Source organism: Podarcis tiliguerta (genome assembly GCF_965153285.1).
Source record: "Podarcis tiliguerta genome assembly, chromosome: 8".
Taxonomy (NCBI): Eukaryota; Metazoa; Chordata; class Lepidosauria; order Squamata; family Lacertidae; genus Podarcis; species Podarcis tiliguerta.
This window is the reverse complement of record NC_139541.1, coordinates 30,721,048-30,747,477: the sequence shown is the minus strand read 5'-3', so window position 1 is coordinate 30,747,477 and position 26,430 is coordinate 30,721,048. Positions and strand designations below refer to the sequence as shown.

The window sequence follows — 26,430 nt, the reverse complement described above, 5'->3', positions numbered from 1 at the left end:
TTTCAGGCTGCGCGAACGAACCTACGCACCCAACCGTATAGGATCGCGCTGGAAGAAACCCTCAGCCGAGGCTACTTTTTGACTTTTTCCGTTCGGCCTCGTATGTGGAAAAGGAGTGGATTCAGCCCGGCCGTATCCCCTCACCTTAAGAAGAAAAGTGGGGTTATGAAGGGTGAGGGAATATGGGGGGCGGAGGACGAAGCTACGTCACCCCACACACCCGCCCCCTCGCCGGTGCCGCGAGGCAAGACGGCGGCGGCGAGGAAGAGGGCAGGCGGGACGGGGGGCGGGCGGGAAAGACCCCGGAGGTGCCCCTTGCCTCTGAGGCGGCGCGCGAGGGGCGGTGGGCGGGCGGGCGGACAGACGGGCCGACGGGGCACATGCGTAGAAAGCGGCTCCTCTCGGGCGGACTCTCCCCTCCTCCCTGCCTGCCTCTCACACACTCTCAGGCTGCCTGGGCGGCGCGGGCGCTTCGTCGTCGGAGCTGCTGCTCGAGGGGCGGGTGGCGGAGGCGGCGTGAGGGGGGAAGCCGTTTCCAGAGAGCGAGCTGAGGGGATGCGGAGCGGCGTGGCTTTTCTCCGCTTGCCGCCGCCGGAGGACTTGTAAGCGCCGAGGGGAGGGACCGCAGCCTCGCTCCGTCCTGCTTCTTTCTTTGCGCGCGGGCTCCACGCGCTCCATGGGACTCGGCTGAGGCAGGAGAGGCGCCGCCGCTGCTCGTATCTTCTTCTTCTTCCTCCTCCCCTCCTCCCGCTCCTCTCCTCCGAGGAAGTTTCCCGCCAGCAGGCGCGCCCTGGTGGGCATGAAGGGGCGGCCGGGCTGGAGCCGCGGCCAGAGGCGGCGGGACTCGAGGGCGTCGTGCCGGCGAAGGGCGAAGCGAGTCTGACCGGCGGGGGTCGTCGTCGCCGCTGGCGGAGGCGCGGGGGGCGATGATGGTGGCGGCGGCGGCGGCGGCAGCGGGTGAGGAGACGAGGAGCCCCTCACGCTGAGAGAGAGGGAAGGAGCGCGGCGCTTCTCACCTCTCTCGCCCCCAACCCCCTTCGCCCCTCCCCGGCCACAGGTGCGCGGAGAGACCGCGGAGGAGGAGGGAAGATGGCTCTGGTCAAGGTCTACTCGGTGCTGGAAGGTAGGAGGAAAACTGGAGAAGGGGTTGGAGAGCGCCCAGGATTTCAGACATCATCACCATTCATCTCGATCATCGTTTTTTGTTGTTGCCATCGTTTATTTTCCTAGTCACCACTGCCGTTATTGCCATTATTCTCCTTATCAGGGGAGCCTCCTTTGCTGCTCATCTCCCTGAAAAATCTGGATGCCCAAGACTTGAGCATGGCAGAAAGCATGGAGAAGAAAGTCTCTTTAAGGACCTGGGTGGGGGGGAGAGAATTATTCCCTTTCTTCCCCCTGATCAGCTCAGCGGGGACCATCTCTCCCTCTCTCAGCTCCCCAAAGTGGCCGGCCAGCTGCTTCTCTCTCCCCCTCCCCCTTCACATCCACCCTAGGGGGTTAAGTGGGGTTAATCCCTGACATCTAGGAGAACAGCCAGATGCTGGAGCACAGATAAGGGTTGCTGCAATCTTCCAGCCACGAACGGGGTAGGGGGAGTGGGCAGGTGGAGGTGTGCCCCAGGACATCTCCAGGGCTGCCTTTTTTCTATTTGACAGGGATGTGGGTGTGTTGAGGTTTTCTGCTCAGTGTGTGTGTGATTCCGCTGTTCTTCTGCTCCAGTTTCAGCCATGTTTTGACTTTTCAAAGATGTGTGAAGCATTCAGCTCTTCATTCCCCTGCCCCACTGCCACCCCCAAATTTCCATGATCTGAGAATGCTGCAATGTTATGGGAGAGATGGGGTTGGGTGGGGTTTGCCTCCATTCAGGTCGTAACCCTGTTTGGTAAATACTGCTCACAGTTTTTAAGCTTCTTGGGAGGTAGAGAGTGAAGAGCTGGACCCATTTTTAACCAACCTATCACCCCCACCCATATGTCCTGCGATTTGGCATCTCTGTAGGTACATGATGCTGCCAACACATTGGGTAGCATCCAAGTATACCCCAAAGGCATTGAGACACCCTCTGCCCTCTACGTGAAGACCTGGCATTTACTGACTGGCACACGACTTTCCCCCCTTCCTCTTTCTATCCCCACCCCACCTGCACGCCCAGGAAACAGAGCCCAGTGTTCTCCACCTCAGTGTGGTAGGGGCGCTGTGAATTTTTCTTGGAAAAGCTGTGGCCCACACCAATATCTTCCAAGCCCAGGGTTGCTGGCAATAGGCAAGTAGCTCTCTTCCTCGCTCCTCCCCATCCTTCCTAAGATTAAGGTTTGGCCCAGATTTGTATCACTTGCTCTTTGTGAAAGTTTAATGGCCTAGATCTACAAATCAGAGTCTGGGTCAAGACACTTCTGGCAAGGTGCCCTTTACCTGTCAAAGGAAATGTCAGCAGTGCTCAGCATGGCTGTGGCTGGCACGGTGCCTGTCTGCCTGGGGTCCCACCAACTAATCCGTAGCATATTTACAACGTACCATTAAACTTTTATTAGAAGTATGTGTTGCATTCAGTGGTGACAAATCCCATAAAGGGTGGAAGAAACTGCCCAGGTGTTCCTTTGTTCCAATAGGATGATCTGCAGCTATAGGCTCTCTGGAAACAACTGCAGCGCTGTAGCTAGTTATAGTTGGCACTTTCTCAGTTCCCTTTCACCCACCCCCGAAATTCCTGGGTTTTATATACACACACTGGTTTATTTTTCCATAGCGCGTGGAGACCGGCCACCTGAGAATATCCATAGTTGATTCCTTGGGCTCATCTGAGTATGCTTCCGTCCAACTACAAAGCTGGGGAAGTTTGTTTCACTGGGGTGGGTGGGGATGACTGAGTAGCAACTGAGAGTTAGGAAATCCCAAGGAAAATCCCACCCACTAGGTTTTCAGTGGGTGGGTGGAATTCTGGTTCTGCCGTTAACAAAGGTAGTCCAGGTGATTGTGGAGTGTCCCTATGAGTACCTACAGCTTTAAGGCTTGCCAGGTGTTCATTTTGTTGTGTCTTGTTGCTGATTATCACAGAGCTGCAGGTAGCAGGAGACAGCCCTTATTTTAGAACTGTTGAGCTGCATAAGGAGAGAAATAACAGATTCCCAGCCAGGTTTCTAGCCAGGAATAGCGAGTGTATTGAAAGCCAAAGAAACCTGGAGGAAATCCAAGGCTCCCAGTTTGTCTTTGGAAATGGTAGCACAGGTGATGGTATTGAGAATTGAACCTTCCAAAGTGTGCAGCTTTATTACCAATCATAAGTGGAAGCATGCTTAAAATACTTTTTTTGAAACAAGAGGAAGCTGTACCATAGGCTCCAGCTTCTGAATCTTTTTAATTTTTGATTTCACTGAGCAAGGTTCAAACAGTGTGTCGCTTATTTGTTGCTGATGTTGTTGTTTGGTTTTTTAAAATCCTTGTTACCTGAAACTTCCTTGGTTTATACAATATAGTATTTGTCTTCCATATTTCTGCAGCAAAAGTGTAGAAAGAGAATCATTTATATGGAAACCAGATGTTTTGCAGCTTTCATATATTTTAATTACTTTGGACATGGCATAGCAATCAGGACATTCTGCTAAAACATCCTATCAGGAAATAGAGTTGTATGGAATGTTTGCTTTCCTAATTTAAGGAGCAAGCTGATAAATACTGCAAATAGAATGATGTTTGCCTCCTGTGCTAGGCTGACCTCTTATGGTGTTGAGGTGGCAAAGTTTATCTTCATCCTGTCATGTATTCATACATTTTGTATGACACAGAATAGTTTGGACAGATAATGACGAAAAGAAATACTGACATTTTAGGTCCAGGAATATTACTCTGTAACACAATGTTTGCCTCTATGAATACCTTGTACGTGAGTTAATTGCTGTGCTTCAGTGATTTTTCAGTTTTGGCTAGGAAAACAGAGAGCTATTAACAGCACATCTATATAGATATTGAAACATTCCATTAACAATGGTGTAGTAAGATTTGTAGTATAAAGCCTGTGTATCATGAGCTCATCATTGGAAGGTTAATTGCACATGCAAAGTGTAAGTGAGCTATAAGCAAGCATCAGTTCATCTACATCTTTTAGTGCTCCCATGCCTTTATCCAGCCTGTTTCATTGATGCGGGTAATATTTAAAATAAGTTTGTATGCTACCTAATTCTGATATTTTGCTATAGAAGGTGACAAGCAAGATTTAGCATTTAAATAGGATTGAGAAGTTACCAAGGGCCATCCACAGCTCAGCGAGGTTTTGAAGCCCAACACTTTGGGGTGGCATATTTGGGGTAGGATGCATGCTGGTAGCAGCACCAACAGTAATAGGATACTGTGGTTATAAATCAAAGCACCTGCAATTCATCTCGCAGTTCGTTTGTGACACTTGAGTTTGTGTTGCATAGCATACTTCAAATAACTTGACAGTGACTTTGCAAATAACCTATGATTACTTTATCCTGTCTGCTAGGTTCCTGTATAACCAGGTTATTGCATGAAAGATTTCTATAAGCTAATTCCTTAGCCGTAATCCAGAAGGTGTCTCCATCTGATGATCTAAAAAGAAACTGCTATGAATAGTTCTCAGTCTTTCTGAAGATTGTAATCCCTCTGAAATTCCATTTTTAGACACTTAATAGAGAATCAAGAGTATGTCATCCCATTAGTTTTTAACTTGGTGCTGAACTCACTATGATAGCAGTTCTGTATATTACATAACTTGTGTAACGCAGTTACATTTTTGGAGGATTGCTCTGGGTGGTTTAGCTGTTTCACAGCTGAAAACATAATTGGATCCAACATGATAAATGTAGCTTCTTTCGCCATTTTGCTGACCCCAAAGTTAGGCTTTGAAGTAAGTTGTATACTTGGATTAATTATATCTAGTTTACTTGGTATAAAAGTAAGTTCCTTGAAGTTCTTATGTGGCAAAGAAGTTACAGTAGACAATTTCAACAAGTTTTGGAGAAAGGACAATCCTGAGGTTGTGGTATCTGACAGAATTTGCTGAGCAAGTCCTACCTGACAGGGGGGATGTTGGTCTGTTAGGGCATGTGGGGCATTGCCCCAGCAATCTCAGTCTGCCCTCAGTCAGCCTCCCATCTTATTTATAACCTGCCCAGCGTGTGGCAATGCTTGTTTGCTTCCTCCTCCTTAGTCTGGTGTGGGCAGATCTACATGATGCATTTGAAGCACATGGCTTCCTCAAAAGAACTAGAAACTGTAGTTTCTTGAGGCTGCTGGAAACAAGAGCTTTGTGAAGAGAAAACTACAGTTCCCAGTATTATTTGGGGAAAGTCATGTGCTTTTAAAGGTGTGTTGAATATGCTTTCAATGCATAGTGCGGATCTGCTCTCAGTATTGCTGTTGTAGAAGGGAGGAGGGTGAGGACAAAACTAAGAATTTGTTGGCTCCAACTCCTCCAGCTCTTGGCCTCCCACCAGTCTTACTGGGTGCCAGCCACCACTGTTCAATTAAGTGTGTTAAGACTGTGAGGAAACATTTCTCAGTGGCGTTTCCACCCTCCTCCTTCCTCCAGAACCGTACGTTAGCAATGTAAATGCCTTGATTCTAACTGTCACGCAGTATTAAGGCATAAAACCTCCCAATATTAAGACATAAAACCTAACTTGCCGATTGCAAAACCAGCTATATAGGAACACATTGTTGCTCTTCTCTGGCTGTGTAATAGCATTCCTTTGAAATGTATCAAATTCTGGAATGAACTAAAGCCTCTGTAAATTCGGGTACTCCTATTTGGTCCTGTAACAATGAAACTTCAAGCAGTGTGTAAAAACTACTCTCCTGTGAAACTAATGGATGTTTTCCAACGATAGGGAGAACTGCCACTTAATGACATTTCTTTCTGAAGATTTAACATTCCAGTCCCTTTATGATTATAAGTAGAGTTCAATCTGCATTCAGTAGAAGCCTACATTTCTGAGTCACTTCAGGGTTTGTTAACTGCTGCATTCCATTTGCTAAAGAAAGCTCCTTGTTCATTTTCAAAACGGAACCTTTGGTTTGGGAGAAGAGCGAAGCCTTCACTGCAATTTGCTTCTTGAGGGTGCTTTCCATATTGTTCTTCTGCAACGATATTAAACTTCTCGTTTTGGGTTTCTGTAATTGTACTTTATCCTACCCATCCTTGTCCAGGAGTTCTGGAGAGTAATGTTGTCCAGGTGTTAAGCTTCTTGTTTCTAGGGATGAGGAAGGCAGACCCAACTTCAGAACCTCTTTGTGAACTTGATTAACATCACCCTGGGGCAGCATTGAAAAAAGAATGACTATGAGCAAGATGTTGAATTAAACATGTAAGAAACTCAGACATACCCAGCAGTAATTCTACTCAGAGCAGACCAATTAAAACCATTAGATGTAACAAACTGAAGTCCATTAATTTCAGTGGGTTTTCTTTTAGTAGATCTTAGCTGAATCCCACCACTTGTTATTGTTTTGAGTCGTGTGTTTGTGTGTGTGTTTCATTTTCTCTTTTTATGAAAACCCAGAAACAGCAGTCATTTGTACAGAGTTATAGGGTGATAGCCTATGTTCCTCATTCTTGTGAGTAGACCCATTGAAATCAATGAACATAAGTAACTTGGGCCTACTAAGACTTAGCTGGATATCACTTGTTGTGGCTTCATATCCAATACTCGTTTTTTATGGATATTTTAAATTACCTTCTGAAATGTCTTGCATGATAGCAGCAAAGAACCCATTGACCTTTACCGAAGAGAAAGCATATTGAATTGTTTCAGCTGGAGAGGCAAAACATCAGTATAGAATAGACATTGATCTGAAGGCTCCTGAACATGTCTCCAGCTTATGATCTAAATATTGTGTGCACAAACAGAATGGGAATGCCTGAATGCCTGAATTTCTGGGAAGTGAGCTGCTTTTGGTTCCCTGTACAGCTTCCTTTGAGACACACACAGAGAGATCATGGAATGGAAGCTAATGCTGCTTCAAGTGGAATTAATATCCCAGATTTTCCACTCACTAAAGGCCTGCTGGGTTCTGAGGAGAGCATGCAAGCAGAGAGCATCTGCCTCGGTGCTGAAACAAACTATACAGTAATAGGTCTCTAGTAACCATTGCAAAGCCCCATTGTATATAAAGGTGAGATTGATATGGCAGTGATTCCACTGTTAGCTAAGATAATGTGCTGGCGGCTTAAAAGAAAGAACAGTGGTTCTTATTTCCATTTATTTATATAGAAACAGTTTACTAAAGCAGTCATCTAATGAACCTCATTCTCTTCACAGTACAGCCCCACACACCGCCAACCCAACCCAAAACCCTACAAGAGTTACCTCATTTCCTCTCCCCACTCAGTCCCAGTCACCAGTTCCTATGGAATGTACAACTTGAAGGAAAAAAAGAAGGAAACGATATTGGGAAGGGGAAGAGAAGTGGGAAAACTAGGAAGCTTTGCCAGATGCTGTTAAACTTTTTCATACAATCCCTACCATAAAACCTATAAACTCTGGTTGTGAGAATGAGTAAGTTCTATCCAAGACTTCAGTTTATGCAGAACCAATTTTATATATAGTTTTAGGAGCAGAATTGGGCTTTGTGATAGGATGGGGTTTTAACTCTCTAAGATAAAAACTTTAAAATCAGTTGAGAGAATAGGAAAATGATCAGGGATAGTGTTCACAAGAGTTCATCAAGTGTATGGGAAGTAGATGATGGGATAGGAGGTAGCCAATTAAGATCTGTGCTATTTTTCTACACACACACACACACACACATCTTAATTAATATTGGGTGGCATTCAACTAAGTTTTACTTGGAGTAGACTTGTTGAAATGAATGAACATGACTAACTTTCATTTATTAATTTTGTTGGATCTACTCTAAGTAAAACTTAGTTGATTACAACCCATCAGTATAATTTTTTGTCTACCTTTCCAGTTTCTCGCACAAAGAGATTGCACTCTAGTCACACACAAACAACTGTTCTGTTGGGGAAAGGGAATATAGAGTTGTACAGCAGATGTGCTGTGCCTTTTCCCCAGTTGTGTATAGGGTTGGTGAAATTGAGGCATCAGTACTTTGGGGATAACATGGCGATATATTGTTGTCCATACTGCACCCCTTTTAAAATAGTCATAGCACACCTCATCACTGTAATAGGATGCTATTTGTGTATCTTTTACTTGCCTGACTGCAACTGAGGTTTTCTGCTGGAGATTTCCCTTCCCTTTTCTGCTAGATGGCTTGTAAACCTGTGATCTCTTCCTAGTAACTGGGAAGAGGGGTGGTATATAGCGTTAGATATGGTTGTGAAAGTCTAGTGATGGTATTATCAGAATTCTCTAAAATGTAAGGAAGAATGACTCAAGATCATTGGCCAGAAATGCTAGTTTGATGCCAATTACGAATCTACTACTGCCATCACTTTTATAAATAATAAGAATAAAATTCGGAATGTTAAAGCTAAATTCTTAGCCCCTGTGGCTACAATGCCAAGTTTTAAAGAGTGATGCCTTATAACTGTTTGAGATTAAACAGGCTTTGCATTGGATTTGACAGAGAGGAGAAACACATTGTTCGAGGACTGATTGCTACCACTGTTGAATTGCTATCCCCAATGAATCCTCCTTGTGTTATTGCAAAACACTTGCTTCTCTTCCTTTCTCTCTCAGGCAGAAGTTTGTACTGGCAATAGATGCTCACTACTGTAGCAACTGTAACTGCATAGCTCATTCTTCCCTAAACTGGTGCCCCGAAGCACAGCTGCTGGCTGGGGCTGACTGCAAGTTCAAAACAAACTGAGGGCACTAGGTTGGTAGAGGTTGCTTTAAGAACACTGGATATCCTTCCACTGCAGGCAGCATGGCCCTATGATTCCGGGGCTGATGGGAGTTGCATCCCAGAAGAGCTGAAAGGCACCAGATTGGGGAAGCCTCGCATAACCGATATGACAGCCAGTGTGGTGTAGTGGTTAGAGCGTCAAACTAGGACCTGGGAGACCAGGGTTCAAATCTCCATACAGCCATGAAGCCTACTGGGTAACCTTGGGCCAATGACTGCCTTTCAGCCTAACTTGCCTCACACAGTTGTTGTGAGGATTCAATGGAAGTGCGGAGAAGTGTCCCTCAAACTCTACAATTCTATGTTGCTGTGAAATTGTGTGTGTGTGTGTGTATTCATGGATAGTTATAGTCCCCATTATCAGGGGTCAGCAAACTTTTTCAGCAGGGGGCCAGTCCACTGTCCCTCAGACCTTGTGGGGAGCCGGACTGTACTTTTTTTGGGGGGGGGAATGAATTTCTATGCCCCACAAATAACCCAGAGATGCATTTTAAATAAAAGGACACATTCTACTCATGTAAAAACACGCTGAATCCTGGACCGTCCATGGGCCAGATTTAGAAGGCAATTTGGCCGGATCCAGCCCCCAGGCCTTAGTTTGCCGAACCATGTTATAAAAAAGGTAAAGGTACCCCTGCCCATACGGGCCAGTCTTGACAGACTCTAGGGTTGTGCACCCATCTCACTCAAGAGGCCAAGGGCCAGCGCTGTCCGAAGACACTTCCGGGTCACGTGGCCAGCGTGACGAAGCTGCTCTGGCGAGCCAGAGCCGCACACGGAAACACCGTTTACCTTCCCGCTAGTAAGCGGTCCCTATTTATCTACTTGCACCCAGGGGTGCTTTCGAACTGCTAGGTTGGCAGGCGCTGGGACCGAACCGCGGGAGCGCACCCCGCCGTGGGGATTCGAACCGCCGACCTTTCGATCGGCAAGCCCTAGGCGCTGAGGCTTTAACCCACAGCGCCACCCGCGTCCCTATGAACCATGTTATAGATATATGAAAAACCTATATGTTTACTGCACCAAGGAATGAGACCTGCAAAGGAAGGGAGTATGTAAGGAAGGGTGCTTACAGCTGTCCTAATTTCACTACTCCCAACCTGAACCTTGTGAGGGTGATCATGAGCACTGATATGATACCATCGAGGCAGGGGCAATAACCACTTAACAGATTGCTATCAGTTCCACTTTACAGTCCTTGTGTCTGCAGCCCCCCCCCCCCGAAAAAGAAAGGTTAATGTGAGTTATAAAGCAAGTGATAATTGCATCATGTATACTGTAGTGAATTTTCATCGTTTAGCTTCTGTTTTATGGCTTGTAGGGAACCCTGATGTCCAAATGAAGCAGTGTGTGTGTGTGTGTGTGTGTGTGTGAAACATAATATTGCAGCCAAGTTCAGTTTCACCTAAAAAAACTTTTAAGCTAAACCCTGTGACTTTTCACAGCAGTTTTGTTCTAAACTAGCAAGGGGGAGTCTGCATCTTGTGACTATTGAAAAACTGGCAAAAGTCCTCCCTATGGTCCACATTCTTTGCCCGTACCCCCTGCACTTATTTAGTGTAACAGACAAAACTGAAGAATAGGATTGCACCCCCCCCCCAAAGCCTGCTTATCTTTGCTTTGTGTCACATTTTATGATACCAGACCCTCCCCTGGCCTTAATTTTGGGGCTGGCAAACATGACATTTGATCTGATGCACTGTAAAAAAAAGGTAAAAGGTAAAGGACCCCTGGACGGTTAAGTCCAGTCAAAGGCGACTTTGGGGTTGTGATGCTCATCTCGCCTTCAGGCCGAGGGAGCCGGCATTTGTCCATGTGGCAGCTTTCCGGGTCATGTGGCCAGCATGACTTAACCGCTTCTGGCACAACAGAACACCGTGACAGAAACCAGAGTGCACAGAAACACCGTTTACCTTCCTGCCACAGTGGTACTATTTATCTACTTGCGCAGGCGTACTTTCGAACTGCTAGATTGGCAGGAGCTGGGACAGAGGAACGGGAGTTCACCCCGTCGTGGGCATTTGAACCACTGACCTTCTGATTGGCAAGTCCAAGAGGCTCAGTGGTTTAGACCACAGTGCCTGCACTAACCATTCTGTTAGGACCTGGCTGCTGGGTCATCATTTTTTTGTTTCTCTAGCACTGCAGAGAGGAACCATAATAGAAAATTATTTCCTTGAAGTTTGTGTCTGCAGCACTGCCTTCTTTTTGTTATATTATTGCCCAAAGTCGGAGGGACTGAGCGGGGATGTTTTCACAATCTCCAGAAGCATGGCAGAGAGAGAGAGAGAGAGAGAGAGAATAAAAGAAAAGGGGCTTCCAGTAGTGAAAGGGTGCAAAAAAGGAGATGCAGAGGGAAATATAAAGGGTGTGTGAACAAAAGCGAATGGGATGTGGTCTGGTCTGGAAAAAAACCCAAATGTCTTGCCTCTTTATCTGCTGTAATTGGCTGCTTATCTGCTACTTAGCCATGCTGTAGCGGTAGGCTTCTCTTCTACACACACACACACACACACACACACACAGAGCGCACCAACTATTTATAGAATCAACATGAGCTTTAGTGAAAACCAATCAGATTTTATAAATCCTCCAGGAGGTTTGTTTCTGTAGCTGCAGCAGTGAAAGAAGTGAAATTGCTGGATAGTGGCACTGAAAAATGTAGCCTGTGGTGTCCTTTGTTTTCCCTCTTAATTCAGAATGCCAAAAAGGCTCGTACCACAGAAACAAGCATTGATGTTCATTGATTTTCTTTTTCCTTCTCTTAAAATAAGTGTGCAATAAAGGGGCAGCAGTAGTAAATAGACTTATCACTGTCAATTGAAAGTGATCGGATGTCTGGAATGTTAAATGTGCATTATTGTTAAGAAGCCTGCATATTTCTTGTATGGGATTCTGTGGGTATTGTCTTGTCTTCCAGGGTTTTATTATCCCCCCCCCCCCCCATTGTGTAAAATGACAGCTGTGTATCAGTCCTATCAATTCACCTACATATGCTAGATGTAAAAGCAGTGTGTGTTGTAGCTGAAGAGCTATACCGCCAATACAGTGGCCCAATTCACATGTAACATGAAGCCAAACCATGGCATAGTGTGACTGAACAAACATGCAAGCTCCTGGAGAGGAGATTGTGGCCACTTTGCTGCTCTCTAGCCATGGTGTGTGTGCACCACGTCATGTGATCAGTGAAGTGGGGCGGGGCTTACCCACCCCCCAAAAAATATTTTATTCAAGTTGACACCCCTGTCTCTAGTTGTTTTGCCACTGTGCTGTGCTGAGCTAAACCATGGTTTGGTTTAGCATGTTGTCTAAACCTGAGCTCATGGTTCAGCTCTCACAGACCATGAACAGAAACCCGAGTTTGTGCTGTGGTTTGCAGCTTGTGGTTTGTCTGGAGAGAGCTCAACCATGAGCCTAGGTTCAGATGGCATGGTAAGCCAACATAGCAGCAAAATGATGGGGGTGGGGTGGTGAGCAAAGCAGCCGCAGTCTCCTCTCCAGAAGCCTACATGTTTGCAAATGCACACTATACCTTGGTTTGGCTTAGCGTTATGTGTGTGAACAAGGGGATAATTTTGTCCTGGTTAGGTGGACCATCCCACCCTTCTTCTGCGAAGTAGCAGTGTGCTGTGTCAGGGGAGCCTATTGCCCATTCTTTCTCTACTTGCCATCCCAGTCAGAAAGATCTCCTTTTCCTTGCATCAGAATCTAGTTCTCTTTATTCAGCTGCACATAATAAAGCTCCAGTTCTTTCAGGAGTGTGCAAGCCAAACACAGAATGGTATTTAAACAGTCCCAGATCTGTTTGCAGTATCCATGGAACTGACACATGTACACCACCCACTCTTTGTGTGTGCAATGCAGCTTTGAAGGATACAGTTTCACAAGGCAGAGAGGCAGAGAGCATCTGAATTCATAGGGTTTGAAACCAAAAGTGCAGTTTTACAGAATCCGATGCATATGTCTGTTAGCAGTAATTCAGAACCCTGAAGAAAACACTGACCTACCAGCTTAATTGAAGAGGCCTCCTGTGCAGTTGTTAGAGCATAATGGAACAGAATACTCTCTCCTTCACATGGATCCTTATCCTCAGAGCTTTGTAGAAAATACAGAACCTAGCATTAACACACACACACACCCTGTATCAAACAGACTTCTCAGTACTATTCCATCTTCATTCACAGATAACTAAGCACCGTATTTTTCCTCGATGCCCACAGCACTACATAAAGCCTCCCAGAAACTCTCTGCATTGTTTCATTGCCAGATAGGTAGAAAGGTCCACCCCTGTAGGCTTCTGTCCCTCCAGGCTGGGGTAAAAGAGATTCAGATGTGTGTTTATCCTTGGTAGTAGCATGCTATCAAGAGAAACTGGAGCCATTGGCAAAGCTCTGTGGGACAATTCAGGCAATGCCATCACTATTTGGAATGCTCTCTCTTGTGAGGTGTGGCCTACACTGATGTTGTACAGCTTTTGTTGGCAGATGAAGATGCGCCTCCCCCTACAGGTATTTGGAGATGGGTAGGGCAAGATGAAGTTTTAGTGAACCCTCTGCTGTTTTGGTGTTCTGCTGTTCATTTGTTTTCTGTAATACTTTTATGTAGCCCACCCTTGTGTGAAGGGCGGGTTCTCATTATTATAATCGGTATTAGCTTCATTGCACTTATATCCTTTCATCCAAGGAGCTCAAGTGCAGTTCATCCTCCCTCCCTATTTTATCCTCACAACAACCCTGTGAGGTAGGTTAGTTAGAGAGACAGACAGACATTCTGTCCCAAGGTTACCCTGTGAGTTTCATGACCAGCTGTCTTCCTGGTCTTCCTAGTCCTAGTCCAACACTCTAGCTGCTACTATCCCACTCTGGCTCTCTTATAAGCACTGGGTTGCATTCAATGTTAGTCCTACTCAGAGTAGACCTATTGAAGTTAGTTAGCATGATTACTGTAACTTAGGTTGACTAATTACAACGAGTCTTCTCCGAGGATGTCTGATATTGAATACAAGCCACCATACATAAATTATGTCAGCCACACTTACATCAGAACAATCTATGTTCTGCTAGGTCTCCATAGCCCAGTATCACAAGTTGGGAGTGGTAAGACACACTGAGAGGGCAGTAGCCAACCTTCTAACCACTTCATTGAAGGGTTGCCCCACTTGGCCTTATCAGAATTCTTCAGTAAACAGCTGAACCCATTAACAGCAACATCTAGAAACCAAGAGACTTTCTTTTCTTGGTGGTAAGTAGTTGGCTGTTCAGCAATGCCCTGGAAACCCATAATGGAAAATACGACTTTCTCCTTTATGGAGCTTGTTCAATGTCCAGAGTAGGTCAGTAGTGAAGGAAAGCAGTTAACCATCTGTTGCAGATGGGGGACCATCTGTTGGGAAGTCATACTTTGCTATAGATTAACACTAATGGAACTTCCGGCACATATGGGAATTTGAAGGGCTAGAGCAGAACCGAACATTGTCTGATGCTTAAACCAGAGGGAGGGAGCAATGTCTTTTAAGAAACATTAGCATTGTTTGACAGACTTTGTGAGCTTCTATGTGCATTGGCTGCAGTCAGGAAATGGTTGTCTGTACAAAGAGGCAGTACAAGTTCATTGGGGAAGGGTTTGAAGATGGAAGAATTATTCTGAAGTATGGATCTGTATCTATCATAGCAGTCCAAAACATACACCTCAGCCCCAAGACTTTTTGTTAAGGAGACTGATTGTATTTCCCCAGTTCCTAATCTGGCCCAGATATGCTTATATGTTCACTTTGTAATTGAAACTCAAGCCTGGTTTATACAGGTAGCAAAATGGAGGCGGTAGAGTGGACTGTGCCACTTCAAACTGCAGTTGTGTTCTTGTGTACAAAATTATCAGTTTTAAACACAAAAACTACTGCACCAGGCAGAAAGGTTCAAGCCCAGCCTGTTTCCTACTGTACCAGGTTTCAACTTACATGGTGGTGGTGGTTGTTTTGAAAAAATAAATAAATTGCTGGTCAGTATTCAAAAATGTGATCTCTCCCATGTGCATGTGAAGACCAGGGTTTGGAAATACTGTAGGGAAAGTGCAAAAAGCACGTGTTCTTGGTGTCACAGAGTACAAAATGCAAAGTGTTGGTTTTTATGGGAGTGTAGGATTGCAGAGCATACTTTCTGGAGCTAAGTAAACCGGGACCATTGTATAACATGGCCATAAAAGACATGCAATTTGCAAATTCTTAGTAGGAAAGTGATCTGCAGAGTGTGCTGTCTTCCATATACATTGCAGTCTTCTAGCATTTGTCAGAATAAAGGTGTTGCTGTAGTACAGGAATGAGGAACCTGTGGCTCTCCAAATGCTGTCAGACTCAACTCCCATCAGCCCCAGCCAGCATGGCCAATGGCATGGGATAATGGGAGTTGTAGTTCAACAAGATCTGGACTATAGTAGTCCTTGCTGGCTGTATCAGTGGTTTTAAAGAATCCCTGTACAAATTAGAGGTGCACCTCAAAAAATCCTTCATCAAGGAAGTTTCTGTGAGCACCTGCCCATGACATGCACCCATGTCGGACAGCCAAAACTTGCACCATTCTTCTAACATGGACAAAGAATTGCCAATGTACATGGTAGATGCAACACTTCTTGCTGAGCCTGACACTTTACCTGCAAGTCTTTGATGATTTCCCAGTTGGGAATTGCTGTGCTAGGAGAAAGAAAAGAAAGCATTACACCAAAATAATCCTGTCATTCAAATTGAACGTATTGGACTACATTGTACATATATTAGAGGCTTTGAGAATTATTTGTTACAACAGGCTTACCTGATGTCTACTGTTTAGGGCTAGAGGACCACAAACCATTTTAGCTTTGGAGTCATGAGTGCGAGGGGAAGCTCAGAAAAAGAAAATGTGGGTCATCAAAAAGCTGTAAGAAAAGCAAGACTGATGATAACCTGGGAAACAAATTCATAACACAGTGAGATATCTGCTGCAAGGAAGTCATGTGCTGGTAGTATCAATTGCTCAGTGTTTTAATTTTTAAGAAACACGTGTATCTTGCATATATGCATTACACATATCCAATATACTTTTTAAAAAGGAAAAGGAAAAACTCAGATTCACATGACAGTCTCTGTTTCTTACTGCAATAAACTGTGTTTTAAATATATATATATGTCTTCTGACATTGGGTTCCCAGAGGTTTCACATCCAGTAAAATAATAAAGGCAGCACCTGCTTAATTTCAGCAATGACACTGCACCTGGTGTTCTCAGTCATGGGTCCTATAAAATCCCTTGCTCAGTAGTTACTACCCAGGTAGAAGGAAGCCCAAGTCTAAGCACAATGCAAATCACAGCAGACAACTGTTTATACAGTAATTCTACTGTACAAAAGTTTTATTTATTGTTCTCAAAAAAATATTGTGGGGGTGGGATTAAGATTTACATGCAGTGCTGAAGAACTGTTGTTAGTTCCCTTAGGAAACTGCACTGGCTGAGATTTAAGTTTCTATCCTTCTATCCTTTGATGGCTCAGCTCACTCTGCACCACTGCAGTCCTGGGTTAGACCTGCAGCAATGCCGGTATACCTGCTGCTTTGCAGGCAATGTGATAAGCCTTATCCTCAGTCCCCAGGTCTATGTAGGGTTTCTTGCTGAGAAGTGGTATCATGTTCACATGCATTTCCATTTCACTCTCAAGGAAGATTATAATCATGCAATCATGAAACAGTCCAAGGCTCTCCCGAATCTCCGAAAACAAACATTGAAGATGCCTTATTCAAGTGCTTTGGGGTGGGATGCCTAATGTCTTACTGCTACTTTACATCTATCTGGTGCAAGCCGTGTGCTGAATCTTAAAACTGAAGAGGCACAGTCCCAACACAGAATGGTTGCAGGAACATTGAGACAAGCCAGTGAAAAAACTTATGCTGAGGAAGAGAAATTCTGCCCCTGAAGAATAATAATTATGCAAATCCACATCCATTTAAATATATATAAAAATTGGCTTAATTGAATAATGCTAGTTAATACTACTTTAATGCATGTACTAAATCTGTGATGGATCGCTTCTCCAGACCTGCCTTCTGGATAGTGATGGTTCAGTGCAAATGCTGCTGCCATTTTCAGGAGTCCTTAACCCAAGAGCTGCTGGTTACTTGAGAGTATCCTAGTAATCAGTTTTCAGCAGAAGCACACAAATATACAACCAGCAGCCTCTCAGCATGTTTCTTAATAGCGGATAGAACACTGGTCTTGTCAAAAAGCCATTGCATGACGAGGCCCAGAGACCACCCTGTCCCCATGGTGAAATAACCAGACAAAACACAGTATATTGATTTATGGGATAAATTAAGGCCACAACTTTATTGGTTACAGATGTGAAAGTTTGACAATAGCCATTGGGTGAAGCCACCACTAATCCACTCCAGCCCGCCTGCTGAAAGTGGGGCTGAGGGTAAACCCAACCAGGAGGGGCACCCTATGACTTACATCACATAGGGGTGCCCCCCAAGGGATGCCCGTTTGATCCTTTTAACAGGATACCCTTTACCGTGGAGGAGCAGGTGGAGGCTACAACCTCCCCTCCATCCAAATCTAAGCCTATCCAGTGCCTATCTGCCTCCATTACAAAATGTGAGCTTTGTTTTCGTTTCTGCCTGGATTACATGGACTGGATGGGTATGAACTGAATTTCCCATAGTGTGAGACTGAGGAGAGTACATGAGAAAGCTTTCTAGAGTAGCATCAGCTGCTGCCATCTCCGCAGTAGCCCACCTTGGAGATCCCTTGGAGATCTCTTGCCCCAGTTGGAGGCTGGAAGAGTTGTAGTTTCCAAGTTTGGGGAGAAACATAGGATGGTGCTTTGTACTGAAATCATGGGTCTTTCCCAGTCCTACTTAGAGATGCTAAGGATTGAACCTAGGACCTTTTGATGCAGAACATGTGCTCTGTCACTGAAATACACCCTTCCCTCAACTAATGACCAGTTAACAATGAACAAGGTAGGTTAGGTGCATATTTAATCTCAACCAAGGTGTCAATAAAATGGTGCGATTGGCATGGTAATTCTGGACTGGTGGAGGGCTTCTCTTTGGCAATGAATGCTTTTCTTCTTCTTCTTCTTTTTAAATTCATTTTTATTAAATTTTCCACTTTAACAATCCAATCAAATCACATTAAATATTCCAAATTATACATGTACATATCAAATAATCCAAATATTCTGCCAAATTGTAAATTTTGAATAGGATGCTTCAAGTTCAGAGTTGAATGCTTTTCAGCTTGATTGAGAGTTGTTTATGAAAAGGGTACTAAGTGGAGATTTTTTTAAAAAATCCACTTCAGCAACCCTTCAAAAGATAAAGATTTTTAATCATTGTAGAGAGATATAAATGGAGTTAGCATCCATCTGTCTTGAGAGACAAGAGAGTGTGCCTCCGGGGGTGAAATCTATCCACTGCATTAGCAGCACTGAAGTGTGAAGCCTGGGCAGTGTGTATGGATGTCCTGGGTTGCCCAGACAACAAGACCCCTCTCTTAGCCTTGCAGATGTGGTCCAAAGGAAAGCAAGGCAATACATTTGGCACCAAATGCTGGAAGGAGGTGTACAAGGCACCATCCAAACGCCTCAGGGACTCCACTCTGGATTTGTGTAGGGTTTACTCCTTAGCCTTTTCCTCTCCCGAAGATGTCCCACAAGGCTGCTGGTACATATATTAGGGAAAGTGAAGTGTGGCACTGATGAAGCACCTCAATTATTAACAAAAGAGCCTCAGGAACAATAATATTGATATTTGGAGAGAGGGAAATCAAGCTGTCAGAGAAGAATATACATTTTGTTCGATATCATACTATTTGCACTGTTACAATATTTTGACCTCACAGAAAATGGCAGATCATATGATGAGTAAAACAGAGATTCTGTTTCTGATCATATGTCTGAAATGACAGAGGGGCAATGCCTGGGGTGGAGTAAGAGAAACACATAGTGCTTCAATGTACTACGTCTTCAAAATGAAGACCTCCAAAGGTTTGGTGCTAACCCAGAACTTTTCCCAGGGCAATATTGTTGCAGGCTCATTGGGATCTGAATAAAGTCTTTCTGCACACAGTGGCTTAGAAAATATCACCTTATGAAGAGAGAGTAATAACAGAAGGAACGCTTATCAAGGAAATTGGGAAGCAGAACATAAGCAATCTTGCTCAGATATCGTTGGGTAACAAAGTTATTTTCATAGAAACTGGCAGTGGGGAAAAGGTAATTACTAAAATAAAAAGCAGGCTGCAGTCCTATATGCACTTACCTGAGACTATGGTTTACTTGTGCCTATATGTACTTACCTTCTGCGTAGGCACACATAGGGCTGCACTGTAAAGTAGCAACTTACCTCATATAACAGAAGAGCTCTTACCAGAGTTTTTCCACACTTTATGAAAAACTTACTCTTCCAAAATATTGCCTGCTGTTCGTAATTTACTAAATATGAATACTGAGCAATCAGAAGCTCAAGAGATTACCCGTGGACTAAAAAATGATACATAGTTGGGCCCATTTGGCTATATGGCAAAATTTTATTAGTGGGTTTTTCCAGTCATTGATCTGTCCAGCCATTACATGTATCTTTTTGGAGCTCTGGAAGCAGGGAGGAGGAGGACAAAACTGGAGTTTGTTGGCTCTGCTTGTCGTTGGCTCTGGCTCTGCCCATTGTGGGTTTTCCCTGTCTTCTGCCCTACCAGTCGCAATCAATGGGTACCAGCCACCACTGTCTCAGTAAGATTTCTCTTGGATGCTACAATCATCAATTGGATGGCACAGCCATCAATAATCTCTTGGATGGCACAGCCATCAATAATGAATGTATTTAATCCTTTTTTGTTATCAATGCTGATTATACAGGGCCATTTCTGTACAGAATTTGTTATTCAATGTGATTTGCTATTTAAAACACACACACTGAATTAATCTCAGAAAGTGGTCTTAACTGAAGTATTGACATAATAGCCAGAGGAATTTTACAGCACTGGTCCCTTTATTGGTTCAGAAAAACCCAACACTTAGTGAAAATTAAGGTTGTAGTGGGGGGAGGAAGTAGCTGAGGGATTTTATTTTGTGTTCCCTTCTAAATAAATATATTGATCCAGTTACCCTGAGATACCCAAACTTGCCTCACAGGATGGGTGTGAAGCTAAGATACAGCGCCTCCTGCTATATTTATAGATCTATGTTTTTTTCCTGTTCTGTTTTTCTCACCAGTGTTCTTGATAACTATACTTGTCGTGGAAGGAATTGCTGTGGCCCAAAAGACTCAAGGTACTTCTCTGGAGAACGCTTGCTGTAATTACATGTTGGTACATAAAAAGTTTGATTTTTTAAAATGTAATTTTAAATGTTGTTCCTAGCTTATTATCCTTGTTAGTTAACCGACATTAAGCTGGAGGGACCCAATTTGGATGTTACAGGGAACTCTGGCTTAATGTGAACCAGGATCTCTGCACTGAAGCTGGTACGCAATGAGAAGAGTGAGGAGCTCGTGGCCACAGTGCATATCTGGGGTGGTTTTGTGACAAGCGCGACCATAGAGATTGAAGAACAAGGACTCTTAATTCAACACACGTTCACATGCATATTGTTGTTAAAGGCCTATGCTAATTAACTTTTTCGCAAGGCAATGCTGTGTGTGTTAATTGCTCCCCGAGTAAGAAGCATTCGTGGGGGGAAAGTCACTGCTGAGTAATTAGCACTTGGCTTGCTTTCTTGGAAATAAGTCGACATTTAAGCCTTTTTGCATGATGTTTATATGCATTATATGTACCTTTGCCTTCAAAGCTTCTGTCTTTGGGGAGGAAGAGCAGATTGCAGTCCCTTCCTGTAGAGAAAAGAAACAACTAGCTGAATTCTTAATTTTTGGATGGGGTTAATTTTTTTTCTAAAGGTGTGAGCATTCAAACGTGGAACATATAGATTTTTTGAAATTCTAGAAATCTTTGAGGAATTGTCTAGGGAACAGAAGTCTCAGTTATGGGCACTGCTTACAACACTGCCCATTCTTTTCAGCATGCTGCCTTTCCACCTCTGAGCAACAGTATTTCCTCTGCATGTCAGCATGGAGCGGAGTCTCTCTCTGGCAATCTCGGAGCCCTTTCTGTGGGATAGGTCTAGCCCAGGCAAACTAAGGCCTGTGGACCGGATCAGGCCCAATTGCCTTCTGGATCTGACCCATGGACGGTCCGGAACTGCCACGTGGATCGCCAGCGCATGCATTCTTTCCCTCTCCCTCCCTCGGTGCTGGCACCTCCTCCTTCCTCCCTCCTCCTGACTTCTCCCTGCCCTGCCTAGAGGAGGAAGGGGGCTGGGCTTTGTTGGTGCCAGCAGCAGCAGCAGCGCTCGAGCGGCCACCATTTTAAGCAGCTCCTCTCCAGAGCCCATTTGCATGCTGCTCATCATCCTTCCGCCGCTGCTGCCAGCCCCTGCCTCTCACAAGACACAGGTGAGCAGCCACTGGGGCTCTTGGTGCTCTTGCATCATTTTCCCCCAAAAAATATTGTCCGGCCCCTGAAAAGGTTTGAGGAACAGTGGACCGGCCACTGCTGAAAAAGCTTGCTGACCCTGCTGAAAAAGCTTGCTGCTGAAAAAGCTTGCTGGGCCTTGAAGAGCAAACAGTTTTAAGAAACAAGCACTTTCCCTTTAGAGATATACTCACATTTAGTGTGGTTTTGAGATCCTTGAGGAATTCGATCTTTGCTCATTCTGATTTAAATTGACCTTATCCTCACGTCTCAGGCTAATGGGTGGTTTTGGAACTTGGTTACGACCGAGATTTTACACTTCTCTAAATGTCACAGACTTCGTACCAGTACCCAGAGCTTGCCTTTCTGAGGGAGATTGTTGTTTGTGGAGGTATCCTGGAATTATTATGAATTGTTTTCTTGTGTTTTCTTCAAAAAAGGTGGGCAGAATATTGGAGGTAACCGCTTAGCAACTACCCAGTGTAGCGACTGGGTACGGACAAGCAACGGAGGCCACTTCGCTTCACCAAACTTCCCTAATTTCTACCCACCCAACCAGGAGTGTGTCTATATTTTAGAAGGTATTGACATTGTTGTTTACATCTTTGTGTACTCCACTGATGAAAGTATGCGTGTTTAAAACATCTTAAGCACAACTTAGTTACATCTAAATAAAACAAAATCCAGAAAGCATTGGCAGGTGTCTGACAACACACCACAGCCGCTGCCAGCCCAAGCCGGGAAAAAGGCACATAGCTGCCGCCATGGCCTCACGTCCCTCTTTCCCCATCTTGGGCTGGCAGTGACTCGGGCTGTCCTCTTTTTTGTTCTACAAGATATGGCAGCCCTATTTTTACCTATTGTTGATTTTAATTATCTTGTGGGTGTTTTTAAATAAGGCTTTATTAATAATTTTAATGTTTTGTTTTACATTTTTGTTAACTGCATACAAGCAATATACAATTTTGTTTAAATAAATAAATAGCAACTGCAGAACTTTGTCGTTCTCTCTTTCCCTGTAGAAATTGCTTCTCTGAGGGCAGCATTTCCATTTCAGGGAGAGCTTCCATTGGTGCCAATGAAGGGTTCCCTTGAAATATCAATTCTACCTGTTCTAGCCAGACTATGATAGGGAGGGTGAGAGTTAAACTTCTAAACAAGACTAGAATAATTCATGGAAAGATGGGTTAATTATTCTGTCTAATACCCCAAGGAGATTATAGTGAGTATTCTGGAGGTGGGGATTAGAGTTTTAGAGGTTTCAAATATCTTTCAACAAATATTGATATCATTGGGAAGAAAACCAGGGAAACAACAGTCCAGGTATCTAGGCAACTATTGAGTAAATAAATCACTTGGACTCTAAATGAAAATACCACAAAGCATTAAACTAAGCAAGGGCATTGTTTTTTTTAATCATTGCTACTATGTTTGTCTGAGATACACATACATACATTATTCTCTACCGACTTAAAACACTGATACAGGAAAATACTCTTCATTCACATGCAGCCCCCATACCGCAATGGATCCCATAAAGAAAACACAACCATATCCGGATATCCAGTCACATTAAATCAGTTTTTGTTGGCATTTGTCTGTCTCAAGAGACAATAGAGGAATGCACCATCAGGGCTAAAATCAAACCATTGAAGGGTTACAGCGCCTGCTGTGGCTATACGGGAGAGACATGTTTTATTGCAGCTGAGGCAGATAAAGATATCCAGTTTCAATGTTACAGGTGCACAATGGTTATGGTTTTCATGAAAATGAGCAGTGTGTTCTGGTCATTACTGTCTCCTCTGTTCCTCTCCCACTCCTCTTTATTACACAGAGTCAAATCCCAGAAAAGGCATTAGGAATGATGCTTGCACAAAGTTTTTGTTGCAAAGTAAGTTTGTGTGTGTTGTTTTTTTAAGGATTATTGTCTTGACCAGAGAAAATCTTATCTTTCCACTGCAGGAAATAATGTGGAGAGGCTGAGTTACAGCATCCTATGTATTTTTGGCATTAAGTGTGGCAGCACAGCTCATCTTTTCACAACAACCATTCCCTTTTCTTTCATGAAAGCACCAAAAATTGTACCCAAATGTGGACTAAATGCATTGTGATCATTTTCAGATATGGGGGCATGTTGTATTGCACATGTGTGCACGTGCCACATGACCTGGGCAACTACGAAGTGCATCATGCCAGGATGTGGCACGGGACCTCTCTAGAGCAGCCTTTTCTGCCAAAGTACAACCAGAGCAAGACCAGAAAGTAAGAATGCTCTCCTGAGTGTATCTTTACAACTTTATTCAGCGTTGGTCAGAACAAAGAGAAAACATGACTGCCTGCTTCAGTGTCTCCGGCACAGACAGAGAAACGAAAGCAAAGACACAACATAAACATCCTGCGAAACAGGAAATACGCAGGCTGTGACACAAACATCCTGCTCCCTTTTAAGGTGGAACGGAAATATCCTAACAATGTTGTAGGGGTTTTACCTGAACCAGAAAAATGGAAGGACTTCCTTCATCAGACAGTAAAGGAGGACCATGCCTGATTTTTCATGTCTGAAGAAATCAAGATTCTCATTGCATCTCTAGCAGCCACAGAATGGTTTACCTGGCTGCTCCTTACAAATCGCACCTGCCTTAAGCCTGGGAAATCACATGCTACACCAATATCCCATGCACTTACAGGATGCAGCATTGTATCATCATTTGCTGGGCATGCAAAGATGACACCCTGGTCCAGATGGAATGTTCTGTCACATATGGCTGATGTACCGCTAAGACTGGTGTACGGGCCCCATTTAACATTCCAGAAGAAACTACGCATACCATTTGAGAGGTTCATCAAATAGGTCTATAACAAACAGCTGGACTGATCTGGACAAGACAAGAAAGAAGATGTTTGCAAAATGGAAACATCAGAAGCTGCCTTATACCAAATCAGACTATTGGTCCATCTAGCTTCGCATTGTCTACACTGACTGGTAGTGGCTTTCCAGGGTTTCAGGCAAGGGTCTCTCACAGCCCTACCTGGGATCTTCTGCAAAGCAGTTGCTCTGCCACTGAGTTTCAGCTTTTCCCTCTTTGTATGAACTAGGGTGAGCTTCTTTTGAGAAGCATGTAAAGAAGGAAGTCCACCATTGTGGTTGCATCAGTGGCGAGGCACTATTTTCAAGGCCTGTCCTTGCTTCCCCTATAAGCTAGGCTGGATTCAGATAGATGTTGGACTATTTGAGCCTTTCTGGCCAATAATCCCTTAACTTCCCTGACTTCTTATGAACTGTCTTGTGACTGCATGAAAGGGGGTGGGAAGAGCTACAAGTGAAAAAAGGCTGGACTTATGCACTGCACTCTGCTCTTGTGAGGGGAAATGCTCCAACGATTCAGTTTGATCATCTGAAACAATCTTGGATCAGCACTGATTTTTAACAAATGAAAAACCGAAACCACTTTTCCACAGCATATTACCCAAATTTCTTTGTGCATGTATATTATGCCCCAAATGTCTAAAAATTATAACTATATGATTCTCCAAAGCTATCCTTGTGTTTTTAACGACTTCCTTAACTGGGACTTCCAGAACAGTGTTTGTATAATCTTACATTCACTATGTGTTGTACCATGCTCAAATATTGAATTGGCTGCGCATGTGCATCACCACACTGAGCCATATCTCAAAATGATCACAATGGATTAGTGCACATTTGGCACTGAAATGAAAAAGCATGTCTGTCACACCATTCACTGTGTTATAACATGCTCAATGGGCTGTGCATGCTTAAAAGCGTAATACCACAATACCCCATAATACTCATGATGCATTGGTCCATGTAGTGTGACTTTGGTGCTCATATGAAAAAGTACACAGTTGTACACAGTGACTTTCTACTGTATGTGTTATACCGTGCTCAAATTTATTGAAACAGTTGCAGCATGTCCCCCTTTTCTGAAAATGATTACCGGTACTATGTATTCTTCCACATACAGTATAAATTTGGTACTTTTCTGGAACATTGTGAAAAAATAAATCTTATGTTGCCATTCTAATGTATTAATTAATGTTATAATTATATAGAATTTGGTCATTCGTCTCCATGTTATTTCCTGCAGTGGAAATAATGGGTTTTCTGGTCAATGAGTTGTTCCTTTAAATAAATAAATGAAAACCTGAAAACAAAGCCCACTTTCCACATTGTAACAAAACAAAACAAAAAGTGCAAGCTTCGCTTTTTACAGTATCTATCTCCAAAGCTGTATGTGCATACCAGCACTTGTGGTTTGTTTGAGAGCTTCTGTTAGAATGTGAAAAGTGAGTTTTGAACAGTAAGCCAAAAACAAACCCTGGCTTCCCCTCATTTTTGGAGAGAAACAACCTGCAACCACTGGTTCGCAGACAACCCTAAGCCAGCTTCTGGTTTGTTTCCAACATGGTATGGCTAAGGAGAATGGGGGAGAAGCAGAAGTGACATGTCAAGAGTAGCTTCCTGGCATATGGGTTACTGTTGCTTACCAGCAGGGGAAGAGATGAAGCAGCAAGGGGGTCAGCGAAGTGCAAGCATACCAGCAGAGCAAATCCAGTGTTCATGCTGGTTCGTTTGCACCATGCTGAACCTCCCCACTGCCTCTCCCCTTTCCTTCCTGATAAACAACAACAACCCACCTGCTAGGAAGCGAGTGCCCTTCCCAGTGAGCCACTTCTGGGGTGGAGTGAAGTGGGCACTAATGAGCAGCATACACCAGCACACTGTGCTCATTTATTTTTAACTATGGTTTAATGTGATGCACAAACTGGGCCTTTCTTTAAAGATACAAAGGTGGATACCAGGAGGTTGGTTAGGATTTTTCCAAGCTGCGTCAGGCAAACCGAAGAAGAACAATGGCCTGGCTTCGATTCCCATAGACAGCTAAATGTCATGCTCCCAAAGTAAAACGTGTGGTGTCGCTTTTCTGAGCTTTCATACAGCACAGAAATGAAGTGTTTCAGAACTTAATAACTTCAGCATTGGAGGAGGGAGTGAAACATGTATTGCAGAGCTAGAAAAACTGCCTTCCCTCTACAACCTCAAACTCCCATGCTCTATAATATGAAGAAGTTTTATTAGAGGA

At 44.0% G+C, this 26,430-nt stretch overlaps 1 protein-coding gene across 2 annotated transcripts in view; it reads left to right on the top strand.

Annotated features, from left to right (window-relative positions):
- The first annotated feature begins 442 nt into the window (after positions 1–442).
- NETO2 (neuropilin and tolloid like 2) overlaps positions 443–26,430 on the top strand; it is a 38,104-nt gene continuing 12,116 nt past the window's right edge. Inside the window, exons 1-3 of one of the 2 annotated variants that reach the window (XM_083451908.1) lie at positions 443–1,123; positions 20,073–20,129; positions 21,766–21,906. In XM_083451908.1, coding sequence (XP_083308034.1) covers positions 1,090–1,123; positions 20,073–20,129; positions 21,766–21,906 — 232 coding nt within the window. In that variant the 5' untranslated portion in view covers positions 443–1,089. The remainder of the gene's footprint in view (positions 1,124–20,072; positions 20,130–21,765; positions 21,907–26,430) is intronic. The other variant, XM_083451909.1, reaches the window with a different exon arrangement.